Source organism: Aspergillus sydowii, assembly GCF_001890705.1.
Source record: "Aspergillus sydowii CBS 593.65 unplaced genomic scaffold ASPSYscaffold_7, whole genome shotgun sequence".
NCBI classification, from domain to species: domain Eukaryota; kingdom Fungi; phylum Ascomycota; class Eurotiomycetes; order Eurotiales; family Aspergillaceae; genus Aspergillus; species Aspergillus sydowii.
In genome coordinates, this window is record NW_024467865.1 from 410,672 (window position 1) to 422,585 (window position 11,914).

General features: G+C 51.2%; 4 protein-coding genes across 4 annotated transcripts; 2 read left to right on the forward strand and 2 right to left on the reverse strand.

The window, feature by feature from the left end:
* Window positions 1-206: 206 nt before the first annotated feature.
* Window positions 207-3,048, reverse strand: ASPSYDRAFT_90738 (COPII subunit SEC24; the record flags this gene model as incomplete). Its single annotated transcript, XM_040852380.1, has 3 exons — window positions 207-782; window positions 840-2,486; window positions 2,548-3,048. 3 exons carry the CDS (start codon window positions 3,046-3,048, stop codon window positions 207-209), a joined length of 2,724 nt encoding a protein of 907 aa, XP_040701254.1.
* A 921-nt stretch (window positions 3,049-3,969) lies between these two features.
* Window positions 3,970-6,873, forward strand: ASPSYDRAFT_204846 (kinesin family protein). Its single transcript, XM_040843871.1, has 3 exons — window positions 3,970-4,577; window positions 4,633-5,042; window positions 5,098-6,873. Exons 1-3 carry the CDS (start codon window positions 4,310-4,312, stop codon window positions 6,655-6,657), a joined length of 2,238 nt encoding a protein of 745 aa, XP_040701255.1. The 5' UTR covers window positions 3,970-4,309; the 3' UTR covers window positions 6,658-6,873.
* A 962-nt stretch (window positions 6,874-7,835) lies between these two features.
* On the reverse strand, window positions 7,836-9,721 carry ASPSYDRAFT_1053446 (AIM24 family protein). Its single transcript, XM_040839838.1, has 6 exons — window positions 9,283-9,721; window positions 9,100-9,218; window positions 8,971-9,042; window positions 8,746-8,916; window positions 8,575-8,693; window positions 7,836-8,520 (listed from the first exon to the last, which is right to left on the reverse strand). Exons 1-6 carry the CDS (start codon window positions 9,482-9,484, stop codon window positions 7,995-7,997), a joined length of 1,209 nt encoding a protein of 402 aa, XP_040701256.1. The 5' UTR covers window positions 9,485-9,721; the 3' UTR covers window positions 7,836-7,994.
* Window positions 9,722-9,975: 254 nt separating this feature from the next.
* On the forward strand, window positions 9,976-11,440 carry ASPSYDRAFT_154761 (Tim22-complex subunit TIM54; the record flags this gene model as incomplete). The annotated part of the gene is made up of 2 exons (XM_040842394.1): window positions 9,976-10,063; window positions 10,125-11,440. The coding sequence occupies 2 exons, from the start codon at window positions 9,976-9,978 to the stop codon at window positions 11,438-11,440; spliced, it is 1,404 nt and encodes a 467-aa protein (XP_040701257.1).
* Between the last annotated feature and the right edge of the window lie 474 nt (window positions 11,441-11,914).

Genomic DNA, 11,914 nt, shown 5'->3' on the forward strand with positions numbered 1-11,914 from the left:
TGGACCAGTGACCCAAGCGAATGAGAACAGCGACCTCAGCTTTATTGTTGTATAACTCATATAATCGGCCAAAAATCGTAAAGGCTATCATTACTGGACGACCTGTTGCAGTTCGAGCTCGTCAGTCTAACCTATCAAGTATGACTTTGCAGGCTTCGACGGGGTCAAGGAAAGAAGGCAAACGACTAATGAAAGAAAGAAGGGCTTCAAACCTTTTCCCGCAGTGAGCCCATCCATTGCACCAGGCTGACACCCTGGTCGGCTCTGTCTTCCACCAACATCGTCTGCGCCCAGAGGCGGAGCCCGGGTTCTCCATCCTCCTTGACCACGTACAGGTGTGGCACCACAATGCTGCCAACTCCCTTCGACCGGTGGTCCCGGCTCTTTTCGACCACTGCACGAACACGTCCGTTGAAGTCGTTGTCGAGCTCCGGGAGATACTGCTTGCCAACCCGGAGTTGCGTCTTATCAGGTAGCCCAAAGACATCAACTAGGAGCTGCGGCACCGCATCGCGTCCAACCCACAAGAACTGAGTTTGTCCGTCGTCGATGAGATAGAGGCCGTAAGGAACTATCCGCTCGGATGACAGATTAACGGTGGGGGGTAGGATAATTTCGCCAGTTTGTTCATCTGGCAAACCGGCATTGTCGGGCATGTCGTGAAGAGAATACATCTTCGGGTAAATGTACTGGATAAGAAGAGGGAGAGGAAGGGTCGATAACATGCAAAGGGCCGCCGATCTCAAATCCGTCGGTATTTGTGCCGACTTACGTAGCCCAAGCTAAACATTCAATGTTAATAAATGAAGGCTATGACTTCAGGGATAGGTTGGACTCACATTCTTAATCAGAGCGAGGAAAAGAACAGGGAGGCCTCGAAGGTTAGCAGGGAATTGCAGCCCTCCACCGCCGACGCTTCCACCTGCCAGTTCCTTGCGGTAGGTTGAGAGCAGTTCCACAACCTTGGCTTGCAAGGCTTCTCGAGCCGGGTCCAGGCCGCTTCCGAGTGTGCGTTCGACTGCCTTGTGGCTGAAAAACGTGGTGATGGCTTGCTGATCCGCCGAGGCATAAATATCCGCAAGGTTCTGGGTGGTTGGCAGCGCCAGTGTCAAAACTCGAATCCTGCGCTCTCCGTTGCAGGTTGTGTGAAGTACGGCGGTTTGCATACAGACAACAGGCTTTGTGACGGTCTCGTCAATCGCGACTTCAACGACGTACGCCTGGTCACGGGGGAATGCTGGGAATGCGCAGAGATCCGAGCTACGGTTGAAGAAGTTCCCGTAGAAGGTGCTCATGCGCAGGCCAGTTGTAGCACGGACACGAAGTACAGCCTCGAGACCAATCTCCGAAGACAAGTAGTCGGAAAACTCGCGCGCAAACTTGATCGCATCCTCGCTACGGGCAGCATTCCACCCACGGTAGTAATACGTTTGCCCACCGGTGTATCTGGGAAGGTTACTGAGCGAAGCCACATCCTGGTACTGAGCTGAGAACAAGAACATGTCCACGGATACCTGTGCCTTGGAACATTCGACTGCGAAGCTCTTGTAGAAGCTGTTCGCTGTCTGGAGCAGGGCATTCTCCTTGCTCGTTCCTAGAACCTTGGGGTCTTCTCTCATGCTCAACGCGCCATGACCAACGTTGGGCAAAGATGAAGTAAGAACAGTCATTTTTCCACCAACGGGTGAAATGAGTTTATATCCGGCACGCAACGCTGATCCCATCGCGCAACCATGGTTCTGAGTGTTTTGGAACATCTCCTGCAACTTGTCGAGGAAAAGCTCAATGTTCTCTCGGCACTCGCTTAAAGTCACTAAAAGGTCTCCAGGAATGGGGAGGAAAGGCTCATCCAAGTCGCTGACGACCAGCATGCGTGGGTCAGAAACCTCTGAACCATCTCGAGGAATGCTGAAGTAGTGAAGGCTGGAATCAACGGCAATGAAGCCAAGCCTTGTCCGTCGGTCTGCGTTGGGGATCCGGTCCAGGCTTTCTCTAATGCACCGGGCACTTGTGGCAAGAAGGCCGTTCGTGACTGACGCATAACTCACATCAATCAAGAAAAGGTAAACAAGCGGTTGCGGAGGGCGGACCATGTATTCCTGCGGAGCAACAAATTCCACCACAGAGTGGTTAAGGTCGGGTCTCAACGCCCTGTCTGCCGGTTTCTGCAGAGTGGTGTCCCAATCAAAGGCCTGCGGTACATCATTTGTCAAGTTACACATGTTGCAACGCCAGCGGTGTCCATGGTCGAGGAATGTCACGAACGGGTTGATATAGGATCGACACCGTCGGCAGCGGGAGATGACTTGGTCCGGGATGACGGGAATCTGATCTTCCGCATCATGGAGAGATGCGTATGGTTGAATCACGAGAGCAAAAGGCAGCTTCGACTTCTTCAAAAGCGAGTGTGTTGTCGGAACCGCATTTAGCGTCGAGCGCACATATTTGGGAGGGCAGTTGGCATAGGGGGAGGGGTAAACGCTTGTCTAGGCACAGGTTAGCACCATCTTTTTTTTTAAGGCCGGAACTTCTCTTTCATATACATACCCCAGGCGGCAAAACAATGGGGGGTGGAGGGTAGTCGATCTCTGCAACATTGAACGGCTGGGTAAGCAAGTCTGTTGGGTAAAGTTGATTGAGCGGAACTGCTCGCGGGGCCTGGGGAGCCTGGGGAGCTGCTTGCGGGGGCATATAATGAGGATCCGTAACACCCATAGCGCCAAACTGCTGGGTCATCTGTGCGACACCTGGAGCTACCGGCGGAGCATATCCTTGAGCCATCTGGGTGGGATCGGCACCGTATACCGGCTGTTGTTGCGGCTGAGGGTATGCCCCATAGGCAGCACCGGCAGGCGGCTGGCCTCCCAGTGCGGCATTGGCACCAGATCCAAACTCAAACGCCTCTCCAGCATAAGCTCTCTTCTTCCTTCCTCCGGCGTGCGCTTGGGGAGCGGGAGCTTCCCCGGGCTGTTCAACAGGGGCTCCAAAGCCGGCGGGATGTTGGTCGTACCCCTCCTGGGGAGGGTAGCCCCCTTGTGGAGAAGCCATTGATACTTCGTACGTCTTTCAAGTAGATACTGCGCCGATGATTTGAATCTCTTCCGCGGCGTTTTCGGAGGAGGGATGGGGTTCCGGTCGCGTACTGGGTACAGGCTCGCTCTGTGGGGGAGGTCAATGTTTCAATCAAGGAAGCCAGGCAGGAAGCTGCATACTAACAACCGGAAAACAGAAGACGCATCAGCCAAAGGCGACGAAGGGATTGGGGAGGGAGGTTTCTATTGTGGGAGTTGGAGGCAGATGATGAGATGCAGCCCGAGGTGAACTTCAGCAAGTGGGAGGTCGGGTAACGGTGGCCTTTGCGTTGCGCCAATCAGAGGGCCCCGCAGCTTAACCGATTCACATCAACATCAATTCACTCTTCGAGATCCAGGCAACCCTTTGGACGTTTGGGTTTGAGTGGGAGCTATTCCTGACACAAATACATTTGGGGACATGTGGCTGCTTTCTTTTCTTGCGTCCGAGATGTCCTGGTTCTCGTCTTGTCGCCCTCGAAATATACAATTGCGGTGTGCAGTAGGTGAAGCTCGGCATATCCATCGATATGGATAGGTCTTCCTGTATCGTATTCCCTGGGAGTCTAATGGATATTAGGCTACTACATTACTGGAAAATTTGAAACGGTAAATCCTGTTTAGGGTCTAGAGAGGCTGGAATATGCCTCTCGACTCCCTATATATATATATATAGATATATTGAAGCATAGCAATGTTTAGTTTACTATAACAGTTTGCTATTCCGTATTGTTTCAAAACAAAATCATTATTAGTTTCCGCTCTTCATTGAATTCACTGTAAATCAGCAAGATTTGTCTTATCGATGTCGTCGAGGCGAAAATACACTGTCAAGATCTATGGTGTTCATTCTCGAGGTTGCCGTGCCAACGCCCACCGCACCGTTCGCACCACAACGCCTCCAGCTCCAGTTCAATCTTTCCTCCAGAGAGCCGCCATCTTCTCGATCTCGCTCCGACACCTCGTGCATTTCTTGCGTTGTTTTCGGCGTCTTTTCAATTCTCAATTTTTCTTCTTCCAGAGCCCTCTTTTGGTCCCCTTTTTGGTTCAAACCATTGACGAATCGTACCATTGTTTTGCGTCTTTTTTGCATTGCCTGCGAGTCGAAACATCAGGTCAATTCTGGCTCCTTATTCCGATGCGACGATAGATATTGTCAAGGGACCGGGACCAGACGATACAGCGTACTGCGCACAGCGAGCCTTCATCCTTCAGAGCTTGAGCAGACCGAGTTCACAATGAGTAGTGTACGGGTAGTTGCTCGGGTTAGACCGTTGTTGAAATCGGAGAGAGATGTGGATGTTATCCTCCACACAGGCTCCAAGCACACTCTGTCTAGCAAGACGGATCGAAACAGTCAAGATACATCGAAGCTGGCGGCGTTGAGGGACAGGGATACGCTCGTTCGTATTCCGAACCCGAAGAACGAGAATGAGGAGTACTCTTTTCAGTTCAACGCAGTGTACGAAGCGGAGGCATCGCAGCAGGAGCTCTTCGAGGCGGAGGGTTCGTGATGTGCAGTCTGACGTTTGGGTTCATGGTATGCTGACAGGATTGGCAGTTTCTCCCACCATCAAGCATCTTTTCAACGGCTTCGACGTCACCCTTTTCGCATATGGCGTCACTGGAACTGGAAAAACGCACACAATGAGGGGCGGTAAAAGCCTTGCTGAAAGAGGTGTTATTCCCCGTCTCCTGAGTAGCATATACAGACGAAGCCGCAAGATGGAGAAGGATAACGACGGAGAAACCTCAGTCAGCGTGTCCTTGAGCTACTATGAAATTTACAATGACAAGGTCTTTGATCTGTTTGAGCCTCCGGAGAAGAGAACAATGGCGGGCTTGCCGCTTAGGGACAACGGTGGGAAGACCGTAGTTGTAGGCTTGACGGAGAGGCCATGTCATACCTTGAAAGAGTTTGAGACCCTGTATGACCAGGCAAATATCAACAGATCTACCTCCGCTACCAAGGTTTGTTCTCCGGTGCCTCGCCTGAGTAAATGATAGCTCAGCTGACGACACACAGCTCAACGCGCATTCGTCTCGGTCCCATGCTATTCTCTGCGTGAAGGTCGCAATAACAACCGGAGGCCAGACCCGGGTCAGCCATGCGTCTGCCATTGATCTTGCCGGCTCGGAGGATAACCGTCGAACGGACAATGACAAGGAGCGCATGGTGGAATCCGCAAGCATCAACAAGAGCCTTTTCGTCCTAGCCCAATGCGTGGAAGCAATCACCAAGAAGCATCACCGGATCCCATACAGGGAGTCCAAGATGACCAGAATCCTCTCGTTAGGTCAGAACAATGGGTTGACCGTAATGATTCTGAACCTGGCGCCGGTTAGATCGTACCATTTGGACACAATAAGCTCACTTAATTTCGCCAACCGTACCAAGAAAATTGAGTTGCGCGAAGTAGAAAACGAGCCAATCTTCAAAGGACCTCCGAGACCCGCGCCACGACCATCAGTTGCATCCCAACGACAACCCCTTCGGCCATTGACAGCTTCTGTTAATGTAAACCTCGCTGCTAATAAAGACAAGGAATCCTCAAAACCCAGCGATGGCAAGCCAATAAAGGCGTTCAGCGTATATTCAGACAAGCCACGCCCAAGAACTTCAGCTCAATTTAAAAAGCCCGAGATTCCAACTCGGCCATCACTAAGCTCGGAGCAACCGGGATCGCGGTCTGCAAAAGCAAGCCGACTGGCTCAGCCACCAAAAGCTCCTCCCCAACATCAAGGGGACATCTCTTCCAGGATCGAGGAGCTAGTGGAGAAGAAAGTGGAAGAAATACTAGCCGTTCGCGCAGTCAGCGAAAAATCAAGACAAACACAGGTCCGCGAGCTAAACGATCAAGTCCAGCGACGCCTAGAACTTCTAGAGCAACGCATCGAGGGATCTGAGGATGCCAGAGCAGAGGGTCTATCATACTTACTCATGGCAAAACAGCACCAAGGCCGTGGCGAGGACGCCTCGGCGCTAAAGATGTACCAGCTAGCCCTTCCCTTCTTCCCCGAGAACGAGAAGCTCGTCAGAAAAATCGACAACATAAAAATGCGCATGGTGCCAAAGTCCCGTCAGAGCGTCGAGACCACCAGTACCCCGGCGACAGAGTCTAAGAAGGGACTGGGTAGCATACTGTCACTTCCGTCATCAAAACAAGGCACTAAACGACCTGCAGAGGATGTCGACGCAGACTACGAAGACCACGAGTCATGCGTAGCAGACTCGGATGATGATTTTGAAGAGACCAAGCGCCGGAAGCGCACAAAGGCCCAAAAGATTAGCCCCGAACTAGACTCACTTCCTGGAGACGGAGAAGACGACGAGTCAGTCCCCTCCCCCCGGACAATCCACCTCCTCTCCATTATCAACTCCCGCGATGTCAGCCAAATCAAGCTCCTGAAGGGTGTTGGTGCCAAGAAGGCAGAGGCTATCGTTGACTGTCTCTGCGAGTTGGACCAAAGTCTAGAGAGCAATGAAGAGTCGCAGGTCCGTATCAACAGCCTCGCGGAGCTGAGCAAGCTTAAGGGCTGCGGAGTAAAGACAGTTCAGAGCATGCGGACTGGTGTTTTGGTATAGACTTGAAAGAAAGACCCAGAACTGGTTTCTGCTGTTTGGTTTGAGACATTGGAGATGGAGTGGTTTGGCCCTTCCATCTGGGCTTTTTGCGTTATGTTTACCTGGCATACCCCATGGTTATGGAGTGGTGTTCTGTCTCACATGGTTGTTTTTATTTTTCTTGATCTCTTTTCTTTTTTATTCCATCTTATTTTCTTTTCCTTTTTTTTTTATTTTTATTTTTTTTTTTTGTTTTTGCAGCTGCATGCATGGTACATGGTGCATGTTCTATGCATTTTTGCATCTGTATTGTTGAAGCGAGGGCGTTATGGCGCTGATAGTCAATTATATGATGCATGATTTTAGCCCCGCAACGGTGCAGGGCCATTTTTTCAACCTCCATCCAATAGGGTTATTCCTACTTTGTATAACTAATTGATATCTCACGCCCTATACCCTAGTCCCAATCCTCCGCCCCCAATGTGGAACAACCCCAATATGGTTCTATGCGCGAGTGTCGCCGTTCGTCCAGCGCAGCATCATGAGAGTGTAAACCAATATCACTGCTGGTAGGTGAAGTATGATGAGGCGTATTAGACGAATTGTCCGCGGTCACTGTATCGCTGCTAGACAGATTATGCATCTTGAACCTATTGCAAGTCTACCAGTTCGTGGACCCGACGCGGACAGAGCGTCGCGTTCATAGCATGAAGGACGAGCTATTTGCGATCAAGCGACAAGCGGAAGCAGTCTCATTGCCTATCGGTTGGGTTGACGTTTTGCTTGGTCTGGAATAGTCCTTGCGACAGGACATGATTCGATGCTGAGCCTTGGCACCAGAAGCAAGGGTGGGATTCTTTGGGGCTGAGCCATTACCACTGCGCAGCGGAGCGCCGGAGACGGATCAGTGTCAACAACCTACATACGAAGTTTTCAGCAAAATTCCGACACAGTTAGGAAAATGAACTTAGCAACGAATTGCATGGCAAGCAAAAAGACTCGGGGTCTCGGTGTTTCGAGATGTCGCGCGTTTTCGGCCATGCCCTACTTCCGTGTCTTCCGTGCCCATCCCCCATTAAATCAATGGTGACGACCTCATCTTATGCACTGTCGCCAAACCCATACTTAGTGGGTCATCATGTAAACCGTCCTTCTCGTTATTTTTCCAATTATTGTTGGATAAAGGCCCGCGTCACCCAATGCCCAGTAGTTAAAATAGACAGAGACAAAATAAATAGGCAGAGGTAAACAAAATAAATATTGGATGAGGACGCCACCACACTGGCTTGTATGAGATGTCTATAGTACATTGATCCTGCAATGAGTGAAATACAAATGGGCAAATTCAGAGCCTTTGATTAGCTCGTCTGGGTTGGCTTCTCAAATGTCACCTTTCCTTCCTTAGTGAGGACCGCGATACTTTGGCTAACGCCCTCAATTTCTTGCTCAATGTCCCCAATTGTCCTTGAGCCAGGAACGTTCTTGGCTGCTGATTCCTCCGCGCCAGTTGCTTGCTGTTTCCCCGCTGATTCTGTCGGGAGAATTGTCAGGCCTCGGGGCGCACTAGCAAGTTCATCAACCTCGCGGCTGCTCAGGATCTCGTTGACTCGGGCTCCGCGAGATTGCAAAAGAATTGTCGAGGGCCCTTGGAATTGAAGGAATAATCTGTCTCCCCAAATCGTCCTCCGTGACCATGTTCGCAGTCTATGGAAAACCTTCATAGCTGTCTTCCACGCATCTGTATCCGCCATGGTTTTGATGAATTGTGTGTTTTGAACCAAGGCCGGCAGGCTCTTTAGTCCTGGGACCTGGAATTTCAAGGTCGTGGACTTGAAGCGGTAAGGGCGAGGGGGATTGGAGCCCATGGAGTAGGCCACGACATTACTTTGAAGTTTTAGCACCCACAATCGTAGAATGACAGACAAAACTTATACATACCTAGGATGAACAACGTATTGCTCACCAGCCTTTAGCTCAACGGAATATAATTGACCGCTTCCAACCAATGCAAGCAATCCTCTTCCGGTGACCTCGGAGCTACCCCAATGAGCGACACTCTTTAGTAAAATTAGCAGCCGCGCTTCTTTCCACGTAACCTCGGGTACGAACCAGACTTGTGTTGATTGTCGGTCGAATAGTCAACGAACGACCAGTCCAAGCCAGCAGCGCGCGTCTTTGGGCCACCATCCAGTCCACGGAACCATTGAGATGAACAACGGCGAACGACGTAACGGGAGACCGAGTGGAAATAAGAGCAGTAACTGGGCTAGCAGAGGAAACCTGCGCGACTTCAATTAATTTCCTTATTTCTGTGATGAAAGGAGAAGGAAGTACCTTTTGATATAGGAATGGCACACCAACGGGAGCTCGGCGGAAGGGCTCCAAGACACTCAAGGTTGAGATCACCTATACCAGCACCAGTCAATTAATGCAAAGGCAAGAACCATCAGTCGATCACCTCACATTATCCGCCTTTCCGCTCAGTCCTACAAGTGTTCCCCGCCGTGTATAGAGGTTCTGCGAGGCCGAAAGCGAAACTGATAGTAACGAGTAGGGTGCTCCGACGACGTCGAATCGCGCATCTGCATTCCCATGACTTATTAGCAAACCGACACTGGTTTCTCCTTCAGTAATTATATCACAAACCAGCAGACTCGGCCGAGCTAGGGGTATCAACAATGGGCAAGTTACTCCCGTTGACCGCCGCAGGTCGTTCCGTGGGTGCGGCACGAATCTGGACGTATCTTGCTTGTGCTCCGCGATGCAATGACGCAGGTTGTCGCGATTGGCGGGGGAGGACTCGCGTCCATGTGAGGGTCCTCATGCCTCGCCTGAGGGGTTGGGCCATCGTCCTGTCTGAGAAGCTGCCCAGGGTAAGTGAGTTGAGAGTGGACAGCTAGGAAGAATGTCTGTTGCTTCTCCCTCCGCGGTAATTCTTCCTTGCAGGCCCGGCCCTGCGATTCCAAATCAGGGAAAGCGCGTTATTAGTCTTGGCATCCGAGTATGTCTTCTGTATCAGACATCATGTCCTGCTGGCTGAACATCTATTGGACAGTCGCTGTTCTTGTGCATTTTATCTCAGCATAATGCAGCATATGTGAAACTTCGAAACATTCATCGCAGCAATACAAAATGAAAGGAACCTATTAGTGCCTGAGATATCGGGCATGACGGAAAAACCAGGCCCCGAGTAGCTTTGCGGATCCCGACTTTTTCCCAAGCACCGCTGGTTGAAGACGACAAGTAGTGACGCAGGGCCGGCAAATCCAATGCGCCTTGTGCTAGGACGTGTATTCCTTCATCTCCGATAATTGAATATACCTCTATTCTCCCCCGGTCATGGCGGATTCCTCAACCTCCGCACCGGCTTCCGGCCAGGCCGCAAAGAGCGCGCCCAAACCGCAAAACCCAGCTTTGAGAATGATGGGTAAGATTCACTGCGCTCTGACGTTGTTTAGGAACCAGCTGCTAACAAATACCTGGATTAGGACTGCCTAACTTTCGCTTCAAGCTGCCCTCCCGGAACTGGATGATTTTTCTCACTATAACCGGCTCTTTCACTGCAGCCCTCGTCTACGACCGCAGGGAGAAGCGCCGCGCACAACAGAAATGGTGTGATCTCGTCGCCCATCTCTCAAAAGAGTCCCTGCCCATTGAAGAGACGAGAAGAAAGTTGACTGTGTTCTTGGCTGCGCCGCCCGGTGACGGGCTTCGAAATGCCCGCGACCACTTCAAGGAGTACGTCAAGCCGATTCTGGTGGCCGCTGCGCTGGATTACAACGTTATAGAGGGCCGGAGGGAAGGTGATATCAGGGCTGCGTATGCGGAGCATATTCGCAAGCAGAGACGGCGGGCTGGCGAGACGAGCACCGTTGTTGAAGAGGTCACCAAGGAAGATGTCGTTGCAGAGGCAAGGAAGAGTATTGGCGTGCGAGATGAACCCGGTCCAAAGGGAGATCTGGTCATTGGCCGTCACACTTGGAAGGAGTATATCCGCGGTCTGCATGAGGGTTGGCTTGGTCCAATTGACCCTCCGCCGGCACCCGAAGAGCCTCCTGTTGTTGAAGTCCCTGAAGTCCCCGAAGTGCCAGCACCCACCGAAGGGAACGCAGATGCCACATCCGCAGACAAACCAGAGGAAAAGAAGGAAGAGGAGAAGAAACCAGAGAAGCCCAAGGGGCCAACACCCGCCTATATCAAGCCCGTCGACTACTCCTCGCAAAACCTCCCCCCATCCATGCCACAAACCCTCGACGGTTCCACTCCTATCTCATTCCCGCACCTCCTCGGCTTCCTGAACACTCCAATCAGAATCTACAGATACCTGAACCAGCGCCACGTCGCCGACGCTGTCGGCCGGGACGTCGCAGCAGCCGTTCTAGCATCCTACGCGCGGCCATACTCCGAGGTCGAATCATCCCTCGACACTACCAACTCCAACGCTATCCAACCCTCAACCACCGGGATCTATGAACAACAGACACAACTCGAACACGAAGAGAAGGACTGGCACAAATCCGTCCATAAGCCGGACGAGACCAGTCCAGACAGAGAGCGCGAATGGGCAAATGACATGGTCCTAGACCCGCGCATCGCAAGCCGCATGCAACGCTACCTCCTCTCTTCCGAAGAAGACGCTCGTGCGCAACGCATTGGCCAGGGTATCGAGTATGTTCTTGGCGAGGAACGACCCCCGACTGTTCCCTTCTGGCAACGGATGTGGATCAAGTATGGCTATGGCGAAGATCCAGAGCTCGCTAAGAAAAAGCCTATCCTTGGTAACATCGACGGAGAGGAAGCGTGAAGCCAGTTGCTGCGATTATCGATCTCTTGGTCGCTATGGAGTGCCAGTTTACGATGATTTCTTATTTAGAGGGTTGGAAGGACTTATGTTCGTTCATATATAGACTTTGGCTGGACGCACGGGGAGGGATCAGGACTGTACTATCAACCACTCCTACATTGTACAATAATTTATGCATATTCTTTTTTTTCTTAGAAATCTCTCATGAACTTAAGCCAGTACAGTTTGCTTTTAACTTCTTTGTAGAGATCGGGTATCATTTCGGTAAATCGCTGAAAAAAATACAAGTATACATTCAATATTATAACTCCCATCAAATAATTGGAATATTCCCGTATACAACCCAGTCGCTGTCGTTTTCCAGACATTTAGTCCTGCCGCGCAAGAAAACGGTCATTCAGAACAAAGCGCTTTTATCGCAATAGTCATTGGCAGGGGCTGCTCGCGACGACTGTAAACAAGCCAGCTTGAAAA

Bases quoted from the DNA above. Each gene is read 5' to 3' on its own strand.
- ASPSYDRAFT_204846 (XM_040843871.1), top strand. From the start codon at position 4,310: ATGAGTAGTGTACGGGTAGTTGCTCGGGTTAGACCGTTGTTGAAATCG. The intron at 4,578-4,632 runs GTTCGTGATGTG...CAGGATTGGCAG, and splicing joins GGAGCTCTTCGAGGCGGAGG to TTTCTCCCACCATCAAGCAT. The intron at 5,043-5,097 runs GTTTGTTCTCCG...GACGACACACAG, and splicing joins GATCTACCTCCGCTACCAAG to CTCAACGCGCATTCGTCTCG.
- ASPSYDRAFT_1053446 (XM_040839838.1), bottom strand. From the start codon at position 9,484: ATGGCCCAACCCCTCAGGCGAGGCATGAGGACCCTCACATGGACGCGA. The intron at 8,917-8,970 runs GTACTTCCTTCT...GAAGTCGCGCAG, and splicing joins TGCCATTCCTATATCAAAAG to GTTTCCTCTGCTAGCCCAGT. The intron at 8,694-8,745 runs GTTCGTACCCGA...ATTTTACTAAAG, and splicing joins CGACAATCAACACAAGTCTG to AGTGTCGCTCATTGGGGTAG.